The 23,517-nt window shown below is 38.4% G+C and overlaps 1 protein-coding gene across 4 annotated transcripts in view; it reads left to right on the top strand.

Annotated features, from left to right (window-relative positions):
* Positions 1 to 23,517, top strand: part of LOC143356642 (uncharacterized) — a 281,650-nt gene that overhangs the window by 75,955 nt on the left and 182,178 nt on the right. Inside the window, exon 1 of one of the 4 annotated variants that reach the window (XM_076792508.1) lies at positions 14,644 to 15,981. The exons of the other annotated variants lie outside the window; for them this stretch is intronic. Coding sequence (XP_076648623.1) covers positions 15,920 to 15,981 — 62 coding nt within the window. The 5' untranslated portion in view covers positions 14,644 to 15,919. Of the gene's footprint in view, positions 1 to 14,643; positions 15,982 to 23,517 lie in introns of those variants that run through there. 4 annotated transcript variants of the gene reach the window in all.

Raw genomic sequence — 23,517 nt, 5'->3', positions numbered from 1 at the left:
CGTCTCCTTCGATGCACTCGCGTATCAGCCGTAATTGAATTAACAGGAAACAACATTCTTTTGTCTCATTCATCATATGAATCCTCGACATGAGATTTAAAATTATATCAGCAACAGCGCCATTGCAGAATATCGGTTCCACAATATTAGTTCTAAATGATACGGTAGGATGTGACACGGAATGGTACGGGGGCTCTAGAGCGTGAGACAGAAAAATACATTGGGTGATTGGTCTACTCCTATACCTCGTCTGTGCCACAATCTACGCTTGCAGTTTCCTCCAATCCCACTTCGACAGTCCTGTGGGGCCGGCGGTGCTCACGCGCATGTGCCATGCGGCACGCGTTAGTGCGCCTGCGTTTCCCGCGTTTCCGCGGCGAGGAGCGTCTCGTCGGCCACTCTTTCTCTTTCGCGAAAACCACGCCGCCGTAGCTAGTCGCGTCTTTCGGAGTTGAATTTGATATATAACGGTGTTACTACGCTGTCCGTACTGGACGGACCTTGTATCTCGCGTCTAGCTGTTTCGCGAGTTTCCTCGTTGCCATTCGGTGAATAAACGTTGTTATTTGATCGTTACCTGACGCCTTTATTAATCGTGAGGTGTGGGCCTCACGCAGTTAACCTGTTCCGACTTCGCCGCGAACACGTGGCGCGTCCATCTTGGACTATCATATATTGCAAGCGTTCTCTCTCGAGAACGTGTGGCCTGCGGCCACTGGTGACCCTGTTTTCTGTACTACGTGCTCATCGTACAGTCCCCACGTTCGTGGAGGACAGTCTGAGTCTACGCTCACCGATGTGGTGTGTACCACTAGAGAGGAAGTCGACAGACAGACCACTTCAATATATCTCTCTCTAAAATCCCCACAGTCCTTCTACTTAGGCGCTACCTGATGAGCTCCAGTTCAACTAAACTTGTCACATTTTTGCTCTATATTATCGATATCATGAATTTTGAGGCTAGAAAGCCATGCCGAAAACGTGCCTTAAGTTTTCGCCTTTATTTCGCAACAGAATCAAGACAAATTATAGGTCAATTTGTAGCTGGAGATATTTTCTAGTGCGGGCTGGTCTCGACATCATCCAGAAAACTCATCCAATGGCATAAAAATGCTTGAATTCCACGGCACGCGCATCGTCAATTTTTGGTCTACTTCTAACGCTTATATTTCTAAATATCTGCATAATCTCGTCAGCTCATGACCAGCCCGCACTAGATTGAACCTTTCTCTTTCGAATGAGCCCTTTATAAGCGACAATATATTCTTATTTAAGGACGAAAACTGGAGGCATGTAAAACCATATTTTTGTCGGTAACGTAGTCACTCTACTTTTGGCAGTTCGGGCCCTTAAGGAGGACCACTGCATCGACTTACCGTTCCCTAGTCTCGGCCCGGGGCCGCTTTGGTATTACGCCGCTTCGTCGCGACACGGTAGCACTCTTGTATTTTGTACTTCGAACGATACCCGCGACGGGAGCCAACACGACAGTGATCCTCGGATTTTCGTTAACGCGACGTGTCGATCCTTATTTCCTCCCACCCTACACCTTATCCGCGACTTGCCTAATGGGGCGCGCTTCGTACGCGAAATCCTAAATCGCAGGACCGTACCCTCGAGTGGTCCTCGGGCACTGGACCATATCGCGAAATACCGTAACGGCAGCGCCTCGCGGCCGAGAGAGGTTCGGAACCTCCCCAGGGTACCATCGCACCATCCATGCCATAGCCCCATTTTATCCGCGAGATAAGGCGGTGGCAGGACCGCAAAAGTGTCGGATGTTCAATAAGAGGCTTTCGTCACGCGTCGGCGCCTCCGGATTGTCTGGCCCGTGTACGGTGGTCCCATTTCCAATCTACCCATGCGCACGGGATGTTTCCACGAAACAGCACGCGCAAAACTCGTCAGAAATCAATCGATAATCGATACGGAAGTTCCTCGGGGAGCGCTCCCTAAACCTGTGAGCGATCGTTCGACACGAGAGAGGGCGGTCTGGTCCCTTCGGAAAACCGTTCTGGGCAGAGAAGTAACGTTGCAATTTTTGCAACGTCACACCATATTACATTTTATTCCGATTCATGTAGTGGACAAAATAAAAATATTATTGTGACGGCAATGTTTTCTTTCAGTCATAGAATCAAAACCGAATTTACAAATAATCGACCACTTGTTAGTTCCCGGTCAGACGCGTATGGAATGAGATCTAGAACTGGAAAGATATTATAGAACGAGCTAAAAAGAAATGAAAAAAAACTGTTTATTTGAACTCCACCGCACAATGGAATAAACGTCGATTAGTTGTGAATTAATACTGTTCGCCTATAACACAATATATATTATACTTTATAACTATTACATTGAAATATAACTATTGCCAGTTAGAAAGAAAAAGTGTAAGAGCTGTGACTAGCTCGGTAGGCTGGCTCAGACTGACGATTTGCCACATTCCTCCTTAGGCCCTTTAGTGCGGAAAAATGGCAGCGCTTGAAGTGTAATAAACCGCAGATCAAAAAGACCTGCTCCTCTGCATGTTCCGTACATTTCGGTGTATACTCCAACAGATTTATTAAGTATGCTACTACTTATTGATCCTGACGTTAGATCATTTTATAGTACTTTATTAACAGCAAAAACTGTATCAAACATTGACCCTGATTTAGAATAGAATACAAAAGATTCAAGAAAGCGTTAAAAATAAAAGAAAAGAAATGATTCGCTGTCTTTTCTTTGTTTTCTCACATGAATCACTTTTATGGTTGTTGTAAGAAAAAACGACGCATGTCACATACTTTCACTTCCGAAGTATTGCCGTTTAATGTTCTGATCACTAATTCTTCGTACTAGTGATGTTTCCTTGTTTCCTTTTTAAAACATAAGTGTATATATCTTCAAACTTTGCATGATATTGCATATTTGTTTGATTAAAGTGAATAACAATAGAAAGTATAGTAATAATTTAAAACGTTGTAGGTAAAACAACGCAAGTCCAGTGCACTTGTGTTGTTCTTTCTGACCATGTCGCAGTTAAGTAGTTGTTCCAAAACAAAATATTACCGTCAATGTCAGACGTTAGCGTTCTTAATAGAACAGATGTGCGTTCCTACTCAGTATGATCTCACATCTTGTGTCGTGACGAGTGTGTTAGAGCAATTAACTAAAGTTTAATAACCCATATTATACAATTATACTTTTATTTTGCCTCCCCTAAGGGTTACAATCCTTTTTCCTTTACACCATCTCCTTCTATCGCCGCCCTTCCATCTTCGCTTATCCTAACTTATACCTTATCTATCTTAATCTAACTTAACCTAACTTATACTTATACTTATCCTAACCTAAACTTATATACTATATAGCTAGAAAAGAGAGTTTATATACAATAGACCTTATATTTATATCTTAACCTAGCTTATACATTACTTATCTATGCTTATGACCTATATAATGCTATGTAGAGAGACAGAGAGAGAAAATTGTATATACAAAAGACCTTATTTGCTAATCTTATATTTACCCCCCTACCCTTTGGACCTCCCCTTCCGTTCGCTCATCTCCCACTCCTCTCTTTTCCTTTCTCCCCTCTCTCCACTCTTCCACTCTTCTCATCCATTCCTCACCTCCTCCCTCATCTTCCAACACCTCCCACATTCTCTCCTGCCACCCTTTTTCCTCATCCAGCCTCATGCATACTTCCCACACATGCTCCCACGTCTCATTCTCCCATCCGCACACTCTACACGCTTTCCGCTCCTCATTCATCCAGTACCACTCTCCTCTCATCTCGCATCCTAACCTAAATCTCGCCACTCTTTTCCATCTACTTTCCCCCCATCCTTTCTTAAGGTACCCCGGCAGTCCCTCCCCTTTCACCATCCCATACCACTTGTTTGACTTTGACTCCTCTATCTTACCCCTTCTTTCCTTTGTTTGTCTTTCCTTTTCCTTTTTAATTATTTCCTCGCTCATTTTCTCCCTTCCTTCCTCAATCATTTCATTTATTATCTCTCCCGACCATCCCCTCTCCTTAAAGAACTCCCACCTCTCCTTTTCCCACCCATCTCTTACCCCTCCCACCCTATCCCTTCTTCTTATTTCTTCCCAACATAATCGTGCCAGCTTTCCCCCTTTCCCTTCCGCTAATTTTTTCTCGTATCCCCATGCCCTCAGTCCTGCCTTTCCCCTCAGTAATTCCCTTTGCATTTCCTCCCTCACCATGTATCCCGGCGTTGTCCTTTCCACTCCCAGGACCCACCTTAAATATCTCTCCTGTAGCCTTTCCATGCCTTCCCTCTCTTTCCATCCCCAGATTTCCACCCCATAACTTATTACCGACCATACCAATTTGTCAAAAAGCCATACTCTCCTACCCCAATCTTTGCCGAACCTCCTTTTTCCTATCCCCCACACCTTCCCCATTATTGCTGCTCCTTTCCTCACTCTTTCCTCCACTTGCGCTTCCTGTCCACCATTCCTTGCTATCACGTATCCCAGGTACTTGTACTCCCTTACTTCCTCAATTTCCCTGTCCTTCCACCTCCACTTCATCTTTTTCCATCTCCCCCCGCCCTTCCTACATCTCATTATTTTAGATTTCTCCGCATTTAACTGCAGCTTTTTCTCATCCAGGTACCTCTCCATCTTCCCCATCATCCCTCTCATCCCCTCCTCATCCTCCGCCAGCATCGCTATGTCATCAGCGTATGCTAGCGTATAAATTTTCTTCCCTCCTACTTTTACCCCCCCCCCATCCGCCCCTCTCCAACTCTTCATCTACATCTGCCATTAATAATGTAAATAGTAGTGGGCTTAGTGGACACCCTTGCCTCACTCCCCTTACCGTCCAGAAGCAATTACTTTCTTCCTCCCCCACTCTGACTTTACTTTTCGTCTCCTTCATCAGCTCCTCGCACCTCTCCACTAGCCCCTCCCTTACCCCCCTCCTCCTCATTGCCCTCATTAGCACTTCTCTGTCTACCGAGTCGAAGGCCGCTTTTAAATCTATGAACATAATGATCAACTTTTTTGTTTTCCTTCTAACCTGTCTATTTATCAAATAATTTAACACATACACATTGTCTATACACCCCATCCCCTTCCTAAAACCTGCCTGACTGTCTGGTAGTAACCCTTTTCTCTCTATCTCCTCTCTCATCCTCTCCGCCAATACCGCAGCATATATTTTATACGCTGTCTGTGTGAGCGTTATACCTCTATAGTTCTCCACCTTACTATTGTCTCCCTTTTTGGCTATTGGCACCACTATCCCTTCCTTCCAGTCTTCCGGCCATCCCTCCCCCCTCCAAACCTTGTCACAGACTCTCCATAACCATTCTTCCATCTCATTCCCTCCATATTTCCAAACTTCATTCGGTATACCGTCCCCCCCGGCAGCTTTCCCTTCCTTCAGACCCCTAATCACCCTACTAACCTCCGACTTATCTAGCTTCCTCTCCCCATCCCTCTCACTTCTACCCGCCCCTTCCTTTCCTTCCCACCTATCTACTCCTCCTAATACTTTTTTAAAATATTCTTCCCACTGTTTCATCTTTATCCTTTCGTCTATCCTCGCTCCCCCCTTCCTTTCCATATTCACCACTTTCCATATCTGACTCTCATTTTTTAGTCCTTCCACCATCCTTTCCCATCTCTCTCTCTCTACCTTCTTCTTCTCTTCGCATAACTCCTTATATCTTCTCTTCTCTTCCTTAAATTTCTTACCCTCCCCTCCCTTCTTCCTCCATCCCCTTAGTTCCTCTCTCACTTTCCTTTTCCCTTCCCTACACTCCTCGTCCCACCATCCGCCCCTCTTTTTTCTCTCTTTCTTCCCCATCGTCTCCAACGCCTCTCCTACTCTTTTCTTCAATCTTTTCCACTCTTCCTCCACTCCTTCCTCTCCTCCCCTAAAGGCCCCAAATCTTTCTTTGAAGCCCTTTATTTCTTCCTCTGACCAGCGACCCCCCTTATTCCCCCTTCCTTTCCCTTTTTCCTCCTTTTTAAGATCCCCTCTATTCACTCCTTCTATCCAAACCGTCACTGGCATGTGATCCGAATCAATCTGTTCCCCTATTTCCATCCTTTCCACCTCTTCCCTTGTTTGCTCATTCCCTATAATATAATCTATTACTGAGTTCCCCTTCCCCCCTACATATGTCCACTCTCCCGCCTCGTCTCCTTTAGTGCTACCGTTTAATATCCCCCATCCTCTCTCTCCTAGATATCTAATCAGCCTCCTCCCTTCTACGTTTATTTTCTCATCCTTCGACTTTCTACTCCCTTCCCCTCTTTCCCCTTCTTCCTCCTCTCCCACTTCCTCCCCCCCTTCTCTTCCCGTCCTAGCATTGAAGTCCCCCCCTATAATTACTCTTTCCCGGATCCCTCTTTCTTCTGTCCATTGCCCCATTTTTTCCAACTTTCTTTCCAGATCTCCGTTTACGTAAACCCCTACAACCCTCCACCATTTCTCGCCTATCTTCACCCTTACCGTCATCATACCTTCTTCATCTCCTCCCTCCTCCCTTTCCCTCTCGATCTCTTTCCTTACTCCTATTATCATGCCCCCCATTGCCCTTCCCCTTTTTTCTACTCTTCTTGCCCACTGCGTTTCCCATATGTACCCCTTTGGTAGCCTTCTCCTTACCCCGCTCCACCCCCTTTCCTCGATCCACGTTTCCATTAATACTATTATGTCCCACCCCTCTAACCCTTTCCAGAATTCCGTGTCCTTATTCCTTAATCCTGCCACATTCCAGAAGGTTATTTTGTACCTTGCTTTCCCCCTTTTTCCCCCTCCTCTCCCTTCTCCCTCTTCCCGTTTCCCTGTTCTCCATACCACACTTCCTCTATCTCATTCCATCTCTTCATTCTTCCATTTACCCACATTCTCATGTACCCTATCTGTACATGCATTCCCCTCTCTCTTTCCTTCTCCGCTTCCCTTTCTATTTTCCATTTTGCTCTCCTTTCTTCCTCTGTTAAATCATCATCCAGCCATTCTTTCCTTCCCTTGAGTAACCTCCTTCTGTCCATTACTATCCTTTTCTGTTCTAAATTCGCCATTTTAACTAGCACCATCCCACACCCATCTTTTCCTTCTTTCCCTATCTTCCTTACTTCTTCTATCCCCTCTTCCTTCACCCCCACTAATTCCCACACCCTTTTTACTTCCTCCTTCACATCCTTTCCCTCTAACTGTATCTTTTTTATTATAATGTTCTTCCGCTTCTCTTCCCTTTCCTTCCTATCTTGTAATACCTCTATTCTCCTAATTCTTCTCTTATTTTCCTCTAACATTTCCCTCCCTATCCCTCCTTCTCCCCCTTTACTCCTCTCTTCCTCTTCCTCTTCCCTTCTTTCTATCTCCTCTACCCTTCCTTCTATTCTTTCTAACCATTTTTCTATCCTTTCCCATCTTTTTTCCTCCTTTCTCTCTTCCTTCCTTTCTTCCCTCCATCTCTCCCTTTCATTCCTCCACTCCTCCATCCACCTTTCCCCTTCCTCCCTCAACCTTTCCTTCATCCTCTCGACTTCCCCTATTAGCCCTCTTATTACTTCCTCTATCTTCCTAACTTCTGTCCCCGCCTCCTCCTTTCCCTTCTCTGGCGATCTTTTTGTTTTGTCACTTCTTTTAAACATTCCTCTTTCGTCCCTCCCCTCTCCTAACAATTCCTCTCTGCTCCTCTTTTTCCCCACACTTTCCACATTCCCCAAATTATCTAGACTAAACCACCGTTCTAACCTCTCATCCTTCATCATCCTTCCTACTCTTCCTTTTCCCGCCCCCTCCTCTATTTTCCCAACCCCCTTTTCTTCATCCCCTCTCTCACTCATTTCTTCTGCCCTTTCCTACTTTGTAATTGTCTCTCTTTTCAAATTTCCCGCCTCCTTGAGTTATTCTTCTCCCGCTAGATCGCGCTACCTTCCACTCCTTCCAGCTGTAGTCCTGCGCACTCCCCTCTGCCGTCACCCGGACCTAACCTCTCTCTCACTCACTTTATCCTTCCACCAATGCTCTCTATCTCACTATCCCGCCCTTATCCCTTTCTCTAACACCTGACCCTAACCTCCAGACACCCTTCTCCACACACTTTCTCCCCACACACCTCTTTCTCTCACCACTTTCACCCTAAGTTTCCGTACACTCTTTTTCGCACCTCAATCACTCATGCGACCGGAAACGGAAGTCCCATATTATACAATTATACAGGGTGTACGTTTGAAAACGTTCCAGCCGAATATCACGAAAAGTATGAAAGATATTAAAAAAGTGTGAAACTCGTGTCCAAGGACTTCAAGGGGGAAAGGGAGGGGGCAGTATCAGTTTTTATTTGGGTGGCGTTTCTAAGGTCATTTGAAGGTCAACTTTGTTTTTACAAGTGGAAACCTATATTTTTTATTATGGGATCTTATTGTACGTAAAAAGACCAAAAATTTTCGTACGATACTTTTTTTTATTTACGCACTATTTTCGGAGATACTTAAAGAGAAGTAGAGCGAGTCATACTTGTACTGCGAGAAACTTTGTAATTTCTTTAGAATTATAATAAATTTTCAAAATGTTCGTTGTTTTCTAAACAATAATACAGACAATTCTCAAATTTTGAACGAATATGTTTGAAGGTATCTGTTGGAATAGCTCAACATTGCTGTACAATTCTGCGACGCAAATCGTTGACGCTTTCTGGTTGTGTTTTATAAACAACAGACAACCACAAAAAGAAATCGACTGGAGTTAGATCTGGTGATCTTGGTGGCCACTCAATAGCACCTCCTTTACCGATCCATCTTAGTGGGAATCGATTGTTTAACCACTGACGAACCGGTAACGTGTAATGCGGGGGAGCACCATCATGTTGGAAGTACAAAAGTTCTTCATTTAAGAAAAGATTGCTGTTTTTATCTCTTTGGTTCTCAAGACTTTTTTTTATAAGTGGGTCAATGATGTCGTCCAGTAAATTTAAATACAGATTGCCATTCAAATTCTCTTGGAAAATAGTGGACCTATAATAGCATTTCCTAAAATGCCTGCCCAAACATTTATTTTTTCCAGTCATTGAGTATTACTTTCTCTAATAAGATGTGAATTTTCGTCATTCCAATAACGACAGTTATGACGATTTACAACATCGTTTAAGAAAAAAGTGTATTCGTCACTAAAACAAATGTTTTTATTTAGATTAGGAGTGACGTTGATCATATTTGTTAATTCCTCACAAAACTTACTCCGCCTGTCAAAGCCATCTTCTAATAACTTTTGATGCAACGGCATTTTATAAGAATGAAACTTATTATGTTTAAGTAATTTGTACACAGATCCTACTGATACACTAGTTAGCATTGAAATTTGTCGAGTTGAACTAGTACAGTCCGTGATAATACTATAAGACATCACTTAAAACGAAATAAATATGTATTATATGAAAGAATTTCATTGTCTTTCATGCAGAGTGTTATTATTTACTTCTGGGGACGTCGTTCCACGCACTGTTTTCGATAGAATTTCTATGAACTTGAAAGCTACACAAGCTTGACCTCTTGTTAGCCGCGACAAATCTGTAAGACAGTTGCTCGCAAACAGTGAAACCAAAAAGATCATTAATGAAATATTCTTCGAAGGTGTCAGTAATTGAAGTAAATAATTTAAGTAAAACCTGAAAAATATTAATCAACTTGCAATATTTGTGTTTATACAAAATGCCACGAGGAACAAAATTAAATGAAACAGAGATTAAAATTATCAATAATTTGCGAAATGAAAATCATTCAGTGGTGTTACGAGCCAGGGCTGCGAGCAACGCGAGAGGCCGGCGACGGGTTGTTACCCCAGTTATATGGTTTCAATTTGTTAGTTAGGTACGCGGACGCACCCAATGCGAAATCGGGGAGCCGCTAGGATAGTTGACGTCGAGGACGCACCTGATGCGAAATCAGGGAACCTCTGGGAGGTTGGAGTCAAACGCAGACGCACCCGATGCGAAACCGAGGAGCTACTAGGAGGATGAAACTTCGCGAACGCACCCAATGCGAAATCGGGGAGTCACTAGGTTGGACACGCGGCGAACCCGATATGAAAGGAAGGTGGAAAACTCACAGACGCACCTGATGCAAAATCAGGGAGCTGCTAGGGTACGCGGACGAACCCAATGCGAAATCGGGGATCCGCTAGGATGGTATAGTTTTCGTGGAAGCACCCAATGCGAAACCGGGTAGCCACTAGGTGGGAGAAATCTTCGTTGATTTGAATTTAAGATTAGTATAAGCCTCGTAACTTATATAATTTATTGATACAATCCGAGCGGTAAGATTGTATCATGTGGAAACGTTCAATTATTAGATTAGGATATTGGGCAATAATCAAGGGTTGTAGATTACGCGAGTTAACAAACAAGACAAATATATTCTGATTTAAGATAATTACAAATGATGTTGTTTGTGTCGCGAGTGAATGTACAATTTGAGAATTTGTTACCTATGATGCACGGTGTTGACGCACTGGCAATGCGGGGCTAGATAGCGATTGCTGAATGCCAAATAGAATATATACCGAACTAACGGAATCTATAAGGTTACGAATTGATTCGAAAGGGACTTTAACCCGATCTCACTAGAATTGACACGACGTGACTGCACGAGTACTGAACCGCGTCTGAATCTTGACTGAACCGCTTCTCAACTGAACCGAGGAGGATGAACATGAACGGGTTTATATACCTTGAAAATGAAAGGGGTACTCTGTTTAAGATTTAATGTACGTAGGGTCACAGTCACATTTTTTGTCAGTTCTAATGAAAACCAGGCCTCAGTTAGATTTTCGTTAAAAGGGGTTAATGAAGGTTATCCGGGCTATTTCCTATCAGAATATTAATTAACGGATGCCAGAAGGGAGTGTCTAGAGATTTTGATACAAAGAAGGCATACAGTATCTTTCGTTAATAAAAGGGGCCTGTTGGGACGCTTTTCGTTTTCAGAAAAGAGATTACAAATTCTAATCGAAAGGAACGTGGAGAACGTCTCCATACGTAACAGTGGCAAAAATTTCCGAAATTCTTGAAAGAAGCCGTTGTGTAGTTTATAATTATTTTAAAAATAGTGAAAACTATGGTAAAAAGAATCCAGGAGGCCGTCCAAAGTTGACAACTGCATAAGACAGACGGAATATTTTACGACATGCATGGAACTCTACATCAACGGCACGACAATTGCGACAGAAACTGGTGTAAAAACAAGTGTCAGGACAGTACAACGAATAATAAAGGCTTCAAATATTTTAAAAAGGCGTAAAATTTTGAAAAGACCGCCGCTAACTAACCGTCATAAAGAAGCCAAATTAGAGTTTGCAGAACAACGCATGCATTAGCGTAAGAAATGGAGGAACGAAGGAGGAAATGGAAATGGAGGAATGGAGTAATTTTTCTGACGAGAAACGGTTTACTTTAGATGGCCCTGATAATCTAAATTATTATTTTCACGATTTAAGAAAAGAGGAATTGACACTGCAAAGGCGACAAATGGGTGGAGAAGGAATAATGATTTGAGTGGCTATAGGATATCATGGAAGAACTGAAATTTAATCTATTTCCATAAAAATAAACAGCAGGAAATACATAGATGTTATTGATAAGCACTTGTCAAAACATGCTCAGTCCATAGCCAACCAAAAATACATTTTCCAACAAGACAATGCAGCTGTGCATTCAGCAAAGATAGTACAGGCCTTCTTTAAAAATAAGGAAATAGACGTTTTACCATGGCCAGCGAGATTTCCTGACTTAAATATCATTGAAAACCTTTGGGGAATACTAGCCAGGGTGCCTAGTACTGTAGAACAATTGAAAAACTGCGTTGAAATGGTATGGAAGAAAATTAAGCAAAAACCGATTAAAAACTTGTATAAATCTATTCCAAAAAGAATATTACATGTCCTAAAAAATAAAGGTAGCAACACAAAATATTAATAACCGATAAAAATAAGCTGTACATGTTAATTTTTTACAAAAACATTACCTGTCTTATAGTTTTGTCGCAGTTAATATATAAAAGGTAAGTTGGTGTTACTTTCAAATTCTTAGAAATACTAACGAAAACAATACGTTAAACGACGTCTCCAGAAGTAACTAATAACACTCTGTATGAAAGACGATGAAGTTCTTTCGTATAACACATAATTATTTCGTTTTAAGCGATGTCTTATATGTAGTATTGTCGCGGACTGTAGGATTTACAGTAAACTGTCCTATAATTTCGATTTAATCAGCTCCTTTTATGAATTTTGGCTGGTTTCTTTTTAAATTTGTCACCGATCCAGTTTCCTTAAACTTTGCAACTAATTGTAACGCGTACGTATGAGAAACATGCGTATCACGATGTATCTCATTAAACGTAGCAACAGTTCGACGAACACACTCACCAGCTCCATAAATGAAAATTATATCTACTCGTTTTTCTAAAGAATACTCCATTTTATACAATTAATTGTACTACGATATAGTATCTCTTATTACGATGATTCACACTTGACTAAATAGTACAATCTTATATTGAAAGACAGAGAACATAAACAAGAGATCAATAGAGGACAATTTTGTTTTCAGATGGTAGGTGCTAGTTCAACTGGAAAAGATCAACGATTTGTGGCAAAGAATTTTACACGATAATATACCTCGCTCTACTTCTCTTTAAATATCTCCGAAACTAGTGAGCGGATAAAAAAAGTATTCTACGAAAATTGCTGGTCTTTTTACGTACAATAAGATCCCATAATAAAAAATATACGTTTCCATTTGAAAAAACAAAGTGGACCTTCAAATGACCTTGAAAACGCCACCCAAATAAAAAACTGATACCACCCCCCTCTTTCCCCTTGAAGTCCTTGGACACGTGTTTTACACTTTTTTAATATCTTGAGGTATTCGGCTAGAAAGTTTTCAAATGAACACCCTGTATAGTAAAATGTAATATAATGTGTGAAAATGTGTCTCATTGCCCAGTACATATTCTTCAGATACCGATCTATCTTCTGAAGGTATGTTTAAATCATAATATTACAGTCTGATAAGTATAAGTATTTATCTGCAAATAAAAAATAAAATGTTCTTATTATTACGTAGCGTTATAGTGTAATTGTGTACATAATGTAATATGCATATTGTTTTTCTTCAAGATGTTTAAGAAACGTTTGGCGCTAACAATAATGTACATTATGAAAGCAGTAGTCTTTTTTTTAAGAAACACGAGCTACTACGAAATAAAAAAGAAATACTGGTATATCATGCAAGTCATATCTTTCAAAAAAAAAAGAAAAGAAATGATTTTCTGTAGTTTCTTTGTTTTCTTGTTTTTACAAACATATACATACATACATGCCTACGTACTTACTCATATAAGACGAACATACAGTCCCTGTATACCGGGTGGTCCGTTAGGCTTAGAGATAGAAGAAAATGTTAGAGAGAAAAGTTGTACTGTTAAAGTGGGCAGATATGGTAATATAAAAAAATGTTCCGATTGTAGTCGTTTTCAAGGTATTTTGAAGATCATCGATGATTTTTAAATAGCACCATATATGTTTAACTTCACAGTGTTGTAGCTCATGTCAAGACGAGTTCAATGATGTGGTACACTATGACCTTCACATGACCTTGGACTCATTAATAGATATAGTTTGACTAGTCTGATTGATCAACGAAAAATTTAATTTCTTCAGCCATTAGATCTCATAACACGTATACCGTTAACGGAAGGTGGTCTCTATAAGCGTACACGCATACAATTATCCACAAACTACAGGTATGTATGCCGAGTCAGTTATGGTCATCGAATTATTTCGAGTGTATCAGTTTATCGATAACCGTTTAACGATGTGTTACTCAAAGGAGAATAAGACCGATCTTATTTTCATTTGACTACACCAGACAACCTGCAAAAAAGAATAATTAGACCTTGTAGATCAATTCCAACAGAAACAATTGAAAGTACAATTGATTGCCTCGTAAAAAGTTTAACTGTTTGTGTTACTGCTCAAGGTCATAATTTGGAACATTTACTGTGCTATTTTTGGTATAATAAAAATATAGAATATAATTTTTGCCATTTTATGTTATACAAAATAAATTTAATATGAGCAGATTAATAAAAATAGAAAAAAACAGCAATCACAACGGAAAGATACGAGTAATTGTCGTAATCTCAAAATATTGAGGACTTACGTTGTCTTGCTTTATGCATACGAATTGAACATAGGACTTCGGTTAAATTGCATAATTTTTTTTAACCTTTCGAATTTGTTTTTCCTGTCTTTTGTTTCTGGTAAATAAGTAAATCCTATATTCTAGAGCTCAATTAATGCATGAATCTAAATTTTTTGAAATTGTGACATGCGGCGTTTTTCCTTGTAGCCGCAGTAATTACGGTTCGCAAAAATGGACTTCTTAGCGGGAAGGTGCCGGACAGAAATTGGACAGGTCAATTTATGTGCAATAATCTTAATGCGTACAAAGTAAATTTGTGATTGAATGCATGTAAGGAATGATGATATTTTTGAAGGTATAAAATACTTAACCCATATTTTCAGTGTACTCTTTACATTTAGTGTGCAGTTATTTCTATTTCAAAACTTCGATGTGCCTTCTTCATTCGATGTGCCATCACCTTCCGTCGTCCAGTCGATTTCAAATTTTTTATATATAATTTTTTCATGAAGCGGAACTAGTTTAGGGGACGGCGAGTTCAAAATTTCATAGTTGAAAAATGAGGTATAGTCTAGTGTAGAGTATAGAGTGTAGAGTGTAGAGTGTAGAGTTTAGAGGTGGAGCGTAAAGTTTTGAGTATAGATTGTAGAGGGTTGAGGATAGTGACACGATCTGTGGCAGTGCGATGGCGCGTCCGGACTCCGGGGTAGTTGGTGTGGGGTCACGAGTGGAGAGGAGAGGGTGACGTTCGGCAGGCCGACTTTCCTCGAAGCCAGTCGGACGTTAAACGCGACGGGAGTTGGATCCTCGTTTTCGCTGCGTCTCGGCAGTGATCGGCTTTCGTCGGGTCTCTTGCCTTTTTTACACACACACACACTCACACAACCGTTGCACATTGGAACACCAACACCCGTACACACGCGTTTCCGTTCCGCGAATGCTTCCTCAGAATTCGACGACAAGACCACGGATATAACCAAATGTCGGATGGATCGTGTGGAAAAGAAAAGGAAGGAGTGACAGGTCGTTGCACTTGCTGCGTTGATCGAGTGTCGCTTCATTAAATTTCAGTGCGTGATTTGTGTTTAACGACCGCGCCTCGATCCCGTTACTCGTGACAGTACCAAGTCTCGTCTCGTCTCTCCTGGTCTCATCTCATCTCGTTTTCGTGTCGTGACACCTCTCTCACATTTAATTAGTCGTGCTGTTGTGTGATTTGTTTTGAAATCAATCTTGACAGGATTCCTGTGCAAACGAATCGCGGTGCAAAAGTGCAAAGGATGTATATATATATCTGTGGATAGGCAATTGAGAAACGGAGTAAGTGTGAGCGTGAGGCACATAGGCTTGCCTGTTGTGTTTTACGATACTGTTCGATCCTTCGGGCAACTGCGAGGTACGAACAGGTTTCGAGCCTGTCGAGACACTCGTTCGGCAGCGATACAACCTACTTGCGTGCAGAGTGAATAGAGAACCGTGTCCGTTGTAACTTGTAGTCTGTGGTCGAAGGCGTTGCATCGCGCGGCCTAATTGCTGCAGCTAGAGTCACGGGAGAAGCAGTTCTCACGAAAATTCCACCGATTATGCGTAAAGTGAGCGAAGCGATGAAACATCACGCGATCAGCTGACTAGCCGAACTGTTCGGCGGCCGCGGACAGTCGGCCGGTAACGAGAATCGACGCCAAAGCTACAAGGATTCTCGTCAACCACGGCAACGATTGTCTACCTGCTCGGTTATGACGTTCGGTACGCCATTTCACACCGACAAGTCGCACTTTCCCAGCGATAACCCTGCTCGGTATGTTTCTCTTTTCGTTGCGTTTCATTCGATTTGCCAAACCGGTTCCGATTATCATCAGCCTACGTTCTTTCCCTTCATTCAAACTGACCATATACATACACATAACACGTTTCGACTATCGACTCGCTTATTCTAAAGCATTTCTTTTACAAGTTCATATTGTACTATTTTTATCTTACAATTGTCGTAGATTTTTCATTGCGATTTTCAATTACGTGCGTAGTTCTTATTTGGTTAACGTCAGATTAAACAATCGTTTACGATATACATATTCGTGCGTTTCTTCAGTCGCATGTTTTCTTATTCGACATTAAGGAAAGTTACTTGCTATGGGGTGATCTCAGTGGGTCCATATTGTTTGCAGGACCATGTTTCAGGCTATGCCTGAATTCGAGTAACGAAACATCTTGTTATTGATTATCGTCGGAGAGCCACCGGTGGGTTCTGCCGTTTATTCGACTGTTTTCATCTTTGTTATTCGGTTACAAGAAAACAAGCTGCCAATGGCTCGTGCTATCTGAAACATGTGTTAATTATGATACGTTAGTTTATTACAAACTAACTTGTGTTAATTGAGTGGTAAGGTTGATACGCTTTGATTTAAATAAAATTGCGGGAGTTGTGAACTAAAAGTACTTCAAATAAATGTACCGAATTAAAAATGTTTTGTATATCGTATATCGTATTAAAGGCGACAATATTTTTGTATTTTTGTATGACATTTTTTACTCTTGCTATTTACCATATTCAAATTTCTTTTATAACGAAGCTGTGCTTCTCCTTTTATTCCATCCTATTCGACCAAACTAGTATTTTTTATTATATCTTAGTACACAGCGGATTTTATGCATTCATGACCAAAATGAGTAGATGTAATTTAAAACAATAAAAACATTAGAAGAATTCTAAAATACTATTATATTATTTTCACACTATTAAACGTATTAAGAAAGAAAATATATTCCTGTTTCACTCCAGTTTGTTGCAATTCAGGTAGAAAATTTGTATTTTGCAAAAAGATCCGCTATCTATCGATCGGTGATAAAATATAGTTTCATAGTTTAAAAAAAATTGCGGAGAAGGGTACTCGTGTTTCTGTTTCTAATAATTGCGAAATGCTTTCTCTGCCATTTTCAACTGTGAAACTCCTGAATATTTCTCATTTCTTTCATTACAAACAACGTAACAAGATATTTCACTTTAGTATATATTGTTTCTGCGATTGTACATAAACTGACAGTTGTTTTGTGTTTACTTGCAAAATGCACTAATTAGAATGTGGACATAATAAACAAATCTGGGAACAATATTATCAAGCCTGAATAATGGTCGTTTATTGATTCGTTGTTTGCGAATATTTTCACTGTGTATGTAGGGCAAGGGACTCAATTACTGTGTCTATATTAATTATACTTATTTTTAAAGCATAGTGAACATTAAAAAAGAGATATTAATTTTTTTCATTAAAATCAATTAATATATCTTAATATCTTTTAATATTATCTGTTAATATCTTTTTTAAGATTCATTATGATTTAAAAATAAGTATAATTAATATAGCCACAGTAATTGGGTCCCTTACCCTATGTACTTTCTGTTTTGTCTCCGCATCATACCGAAATGGAAATATTCTAAAACATTAAATGATACAACAGGTTATGAAAAGTCAAATACTAAAACACGAAAAATGTGTAACATATTATCGTTGTGTCTAACAATCGATACTTACATATTTCGAAAAAAAACGAAAATTCGTTTGTTTCGATTCGTCCGTGAGTAATTTCAGAAATACAAAAGAACGCGCCAATCAATTATGAGTTAAAGATCTCTGACGTCAGTTCGACAGATTGCTGCCTACACGTGCACGTGTTTGCGTGCGACTGATTTGGTATTGGTTTGGCAAACTTGAACATCATACGTCACTATATGCACGCAGTTATTGATATCAATTTTCACCTGCGTATAAAAATGTCTCTTTTTCATAAACGCGCAATGTGTGCACCTTTATAGACTATGCTCTTACAAAAGCCATCTCTAGAACGGTATGAGTGCAGCAAAGAAATTGTCAGGAAACCATACAGTCCATAGTCCTGGTACTATTGTCCCTTTATGTTGCCGAATATGAATATATGTAGAAAATTTCAACGGTATCAAGACGTACGAAAACCGCTGACCGACCGAAATTTCGGGGTCAATTGGAATTTAGATAAATCTCCAGAAACTTATTCGCATGTTAATTCAAAATTACAATAATTGGCTTGCACTAATTTAACAAATATGTAAATCTTTCATTTTGTGAATAATTTATTTCACGAAAAATGAATTTTTTCAGAATAAAATAACGTATATTCATTAAACATTTGACACTGTTAATGAAGTTCTTATTCCGTTAAATTTGTGTGTTTTTCAACTATCCTGGTATTTAATGCTACATTAGAATATGTTTCTCGCTTGTCGTCGATGCTTCGTGCAATTCAAAATTATAACTAAACAAATGCTTGCTCACTTACGTAAGAAAACAAAAATTCGTACAAACTGGTTGCTTGCAATAAATATTCCCGTCACAGTTCCATTGATAGTAATTTTTCACCTAATGCTCTAATCGGTGACAAGTATGTGACAGTAGATGATGATTTAATGCTGCTTCCCCAGTGTAACAAGGCAACGCGGTTGCAAAGTAATGTCGACGGTGATCTCGTTTCAGTAAAATTCGTATTTCATTCAAATGGTACAATCAACGTCATACTGTATTAATCGACAATGCAGAAGAAACGCGAGTTGATTTGAGGAAACATAATGGTCAGTGAACTAGAAAAATATGACGATAGTACGGCAGTGGAAGCGAGGAGACAAGGTCACGACGGACGGAGTAGATTGATATGACCTTAATCTCGACGTTTTGCTACTCGTGTAACGGAATGTGAATGAGAAAAAGTGTATGATGAATTCGTTTTGAGTACAAATGCTGACTTTCTTTGTCAATTCGATTGCACGGGGTGAAGAAACAAAAACATTTGTATAACTAGAAAATGGAAATAAAGAAGGCCTTCTGTTCTAATAATAGCTGTTTCTAAATATACACTCACGAGAAACAGTTTCTGTAGGACATGCTATACTCTTTCCGTAATAGCAAAGCACCGTGCTCCATTTAAATCATAGCCATGCAAACTGCAATTTGTCCTTTCGTTGTTGGTTTATTCTTTCGGCTACTTATTTCATTAAACCTTAAGTTGTAAGTCAATTTATAAGATAATACTATTACTGTTTATTCGGGGATAAACAAATGAAGCACATAGAAAGAATTTGTTTATGCATAGACACTATTGCATTATGCTCAATAACATTTCTTAAACAGTCATTGTTTAAAAATTGTAATGACCAGTTTGCAATCAGAAGAATTTTTTTAAATGGCCATTCATTTAATTACTGTTTATAATAGGAAACTCTATAGTAATTCTCTTTTGTTACTTCACCATTATTTTATGTAACAAATTCGTAACACAATGGTAGTGGCATTATATTATACATATAATAAAATATCTACTTAACATTAGGACAAACAAGTACTCAAATTACTATAATAATTTATAATTTTCTGATACTAATTATTATAATCAAAACTGCATTTACGTAGATTTTGTGCAATTTTTATTATAATAGATAATATACTCGAATAAACAGATTTATTTAGTAGTCCAACATAAAATGAAGAATTTTGAACTAGTAGTTCCACTGTCAAATACAAATAACAATGCTGCGAGTAGAGTTTGAGTCTTATATTTTCCTAAAAATATAAAAGTCAGAAAAACTGAAAAATAAAAAGGAGGTGACATTGTATTCCTTAATATTGGTATGCGTTTATTTATTCATGATTCCCTAACACTTATTTATTCATGATTCCCTAACACTATTTTTATCTTATCACTTCATAGTTATAATTCTTGACAGAGCTATCTGTAGTGTCGTACCACTTACATTCTTACTCTTTCCAAGAATAGCAGCAGCAAAAATTGTATTTGTATACTAAATGTTGGAACTACTTCATATTGCAATTATAATTTAATAGATTTTGTACAAATGAATTCAAAATTTTCTTTTTAAATTTGGATAATCTCTTGAATTTAGGGCGCAACGTTTGGTGGAGGTACGTTACAAAAGATTTTAATTTAACGAAAGAAAGATGAACTCCACAATTAGTATCTAAAATCAGATGGGCCATTCTATCTTTCGGAAGATCCAGCTTCTAAAATTGATTTCTCACACTTGGTACAAAGTGGCAAGAAAGAACAATGTTTAAATATCTCAGCATTCATCCAAACTTTTGGTTGAGTTTTGTAAATAACAGGCTCACGAATAAGATTCTTAGAAGCTCTAGGTTTCTAATATTTTCCAATAACAAAAAGTTTTAATTTATGATCTTCATGATTCGGTATATGATCTTCATTCAGCTTGGAAGCTTTTATGGCTTGTTCCTCACCTCCTACTAATGTCGAGATCGGTAAACAACGCCACAAAAGACCAGTTTCACCAGCATTATAGGTATGTATATTTGACAGGGAATAAATAATGCTCTTTAACAATTTTATCGAATCTCACTTTGTTTCTCTGTTTGTGTGTACTTGGAGCAGCCCAATATGCAGATTTTTTAAATCTTCCAAAATGTCTAATTTGAGTATTCTATGCCGAATTTAAAAATTATCAAGTCATTCATACGACAACAAGCAACTATCTTCTGTTAAATTCAAGTCACATTGAAATTGTTCATTTGAAATAATTGAAAAAACTTTTTCGATAATCATTAGTCTTTGAAATAAACTTAACTTCGAATCTTTTCGCAGTGAACCATGTGTACAATTCATTGTCTAATTGGTTCAGTTTAGGTTTTTTCAACGATTTTTGAATAGCAATAGTTTTAGATGAACCAGAATAAGATCAAAATATTTCAAGATTCTATTTTTGCTTTCTTATATCATCAATAGTAGAAGGGCCGATATTACATTTTTGGCCTTAACTTTACCTCGACAACCCAGAACTTTTTAACTTTTTTGTATAATCCTGTAGATATTGACGAGAAAATGCCAAAAATTCAAGTTTTAATGTTAGGAATTCATTGGCTCAAAAGAGATTCTCAGTTTTGTATGATGTACATATGTAGTAGATTATGTTTGATGAGTGTAATATAAGTACGATATAAATATTAAGTGTACAGTTACTTTCCTGGGTAGAATATAATGAGCAGATAATTAAAAATTTCCTTTCCAGTTTTTTTTTTGTTTCATTTAGTCTCTTCTAAAACTTCTTGGAATCATTATTATTAATTATAATAATCTTTATACAAAAGTTTCCGCATGTGTAACGAATTGGTTGCGGTTATATCGTTCTTTTAAACGTTAAGAAAACCGTCGCACATTCATTGCCGCATTAGGCATTGGTTATAGTCATTGCGCCAATTCAGTTCGACATCCGTCCCCGTCATTCGTTTGCGTGTAGACAGGCACTTCGTTCTGAAAGTCAGAACAGAGCGATATTTTGACGAGGTAATCGAAAAACTTCAGCGATAGGTTACACACACACGCACGCACGCACGCACACACACACACACACACACACACACACACACACACACACACACACACACACACACACACACACACACACACACACACACACACACACACACACACACACACACACACACACACAATAGTAGAAAAATCAAATCCTTCTACAATTTCAAAATAAGGCGATTCAGCTAAGTGTGTGAGCAAAATTAAATATGAACTATTTGGTATATGGAAAAAATGGTTAAAACAAAAGTTGTATGGTTTTGCCGCTTGTCTGAGCCATTGAAATTCTCAAGACCACGGTCGGAAGAAAGTGTGAAAGGCAACATTGTAAAGCATTGCCTGTTAATAATGAATAACCAGATCCAAACTCTCTTCTTATTAAAAATATCGTAATGAAAATATTACCAGCCGATTGGAGATGTTTTTCTGATATAAACGAATCTAAATTCCATATAAATCGGAGAATAACGAAGATTAAATTAATATTGAAAAATTTCATGCAAAACGGTTTCGGTAACGGATCTTGCCTACTCTGGGACTGGTTTGATAGAAGTCGATGAATGCGGAGTCTGTACGTGTCGTTCTGTTGCGTGCGTCGTTTGCTTTCTCACTACAAACGTGAAAAAAATACTACAATTAGATTCTGAGTCAGTGGTAAAATAGATTGACATATTTTATTCTTAATAATTTATTCTTAACACTTAATATTAACACAATTAATATTAATTAATATTTTTCAAGACATTTTTATTGCTAATATTTGTGTTGTTTAAATGAAATATACATGAAAATATATAACAAATTTTGATTTAACTGTTTTTTTAAATTCAATTACAAGATATATTCAAAAGAGATGCGTATTGATAGTGTTAGAAAATAATAGGAATGCGAATAATAATTATACGTATGGAGAAGTGTATAAAATAAATGTATGCGTAAAGTTATTTACGTTCAAGATTTATGAAAATTGTATTTCTATAATTTGAAAACGTAGTGTCTACCCTTATTAATATTGTACTGATCAAGATAATTATAGATATACAACATAGTGACACCAAATAAAAAACTATAATTTGAACATATAGTCATAACATCGCAGACACAACTCGTCAGGCATTTGTATTTGACCAGATTTGATCGTTTCCGTGGATTTACTTCCAACATTTATCGTTTGTCAGCGTAGAGGGCGTAAGAAAACGAGTTGTTTTTGTGCGAGCATCTGTGATACCACCGACGAGGTATAGAATAGACTTATCATCCAATGTATTTTCGAGGCCCACTTTTTTGGGGTCACGTAACCCCATTACCATTTTCGTGTCACATCCTGTATTACCAACTGGAACTAAAATTTGCTGACAGCATCCTCAGTGGTAAGAATTAAAATGAAAAGTAGCTATATATAGTCACTGCAGTCTCGCGAATACAATAGAATATTGTTGTCTAAAATGCTTTAACAATTTCAAAGATTAATTTCGTTTATGATTAGTCAAACTTTATGTTGGGTATAAATAATAAATGAATGAAACTGTACGTACAATAAAGAATATGTTTAACTGCAAAATTCAAAATGTTGTAAACAGCCAAATATTAATATGTACTTTATAAATGTAATATATAACTTTATAATGTAAATGGAATAAATGATAAATGTAATTATACCTTTATAATGTAAATGGAATAAATTCATTGTTTAGACCTGTATTGTTATTGTTATAGGATGACATAATTTTGTTCCCATTATTGATTACCTACATTGCTTTCAACAATAAGAAAAGAAATAAACAAGAGTATCGTTATATAAATCATATGTGCATTATATAGCAAGTGGTTTTTATGAAAATTTGTATGAACATTACAAAACAAATGTTTTAATAACTTACTAAAAACTACAAAGCCAAACTTTGAACGTAACTTGGTTATATACAGGGTGAGTCACCAAACGTTAGCACCTCAAATATCTTTGTTG

The sequence above is a fragment of the Halictus rubicundus genome, chromosome 8, assembly GCF_050948215.1.
Source record: "Halictus rubicundus isolate RS-2024b chromosome 8, iyHalRubi1_principal, whole genome shotgun sequence".
Classification (NCBI taxonomy): domain Eukaryota; kingdom Metazoa; phylum Arthropoda; class Insecta; order Hymenoptera; family Halictidae; genus Halictus; species Halictus rubicundus.
Note: the sequence above shows the minus strand (reverse complement) of the source record. Positions and strands in the feature narration are given on the sequence as shown.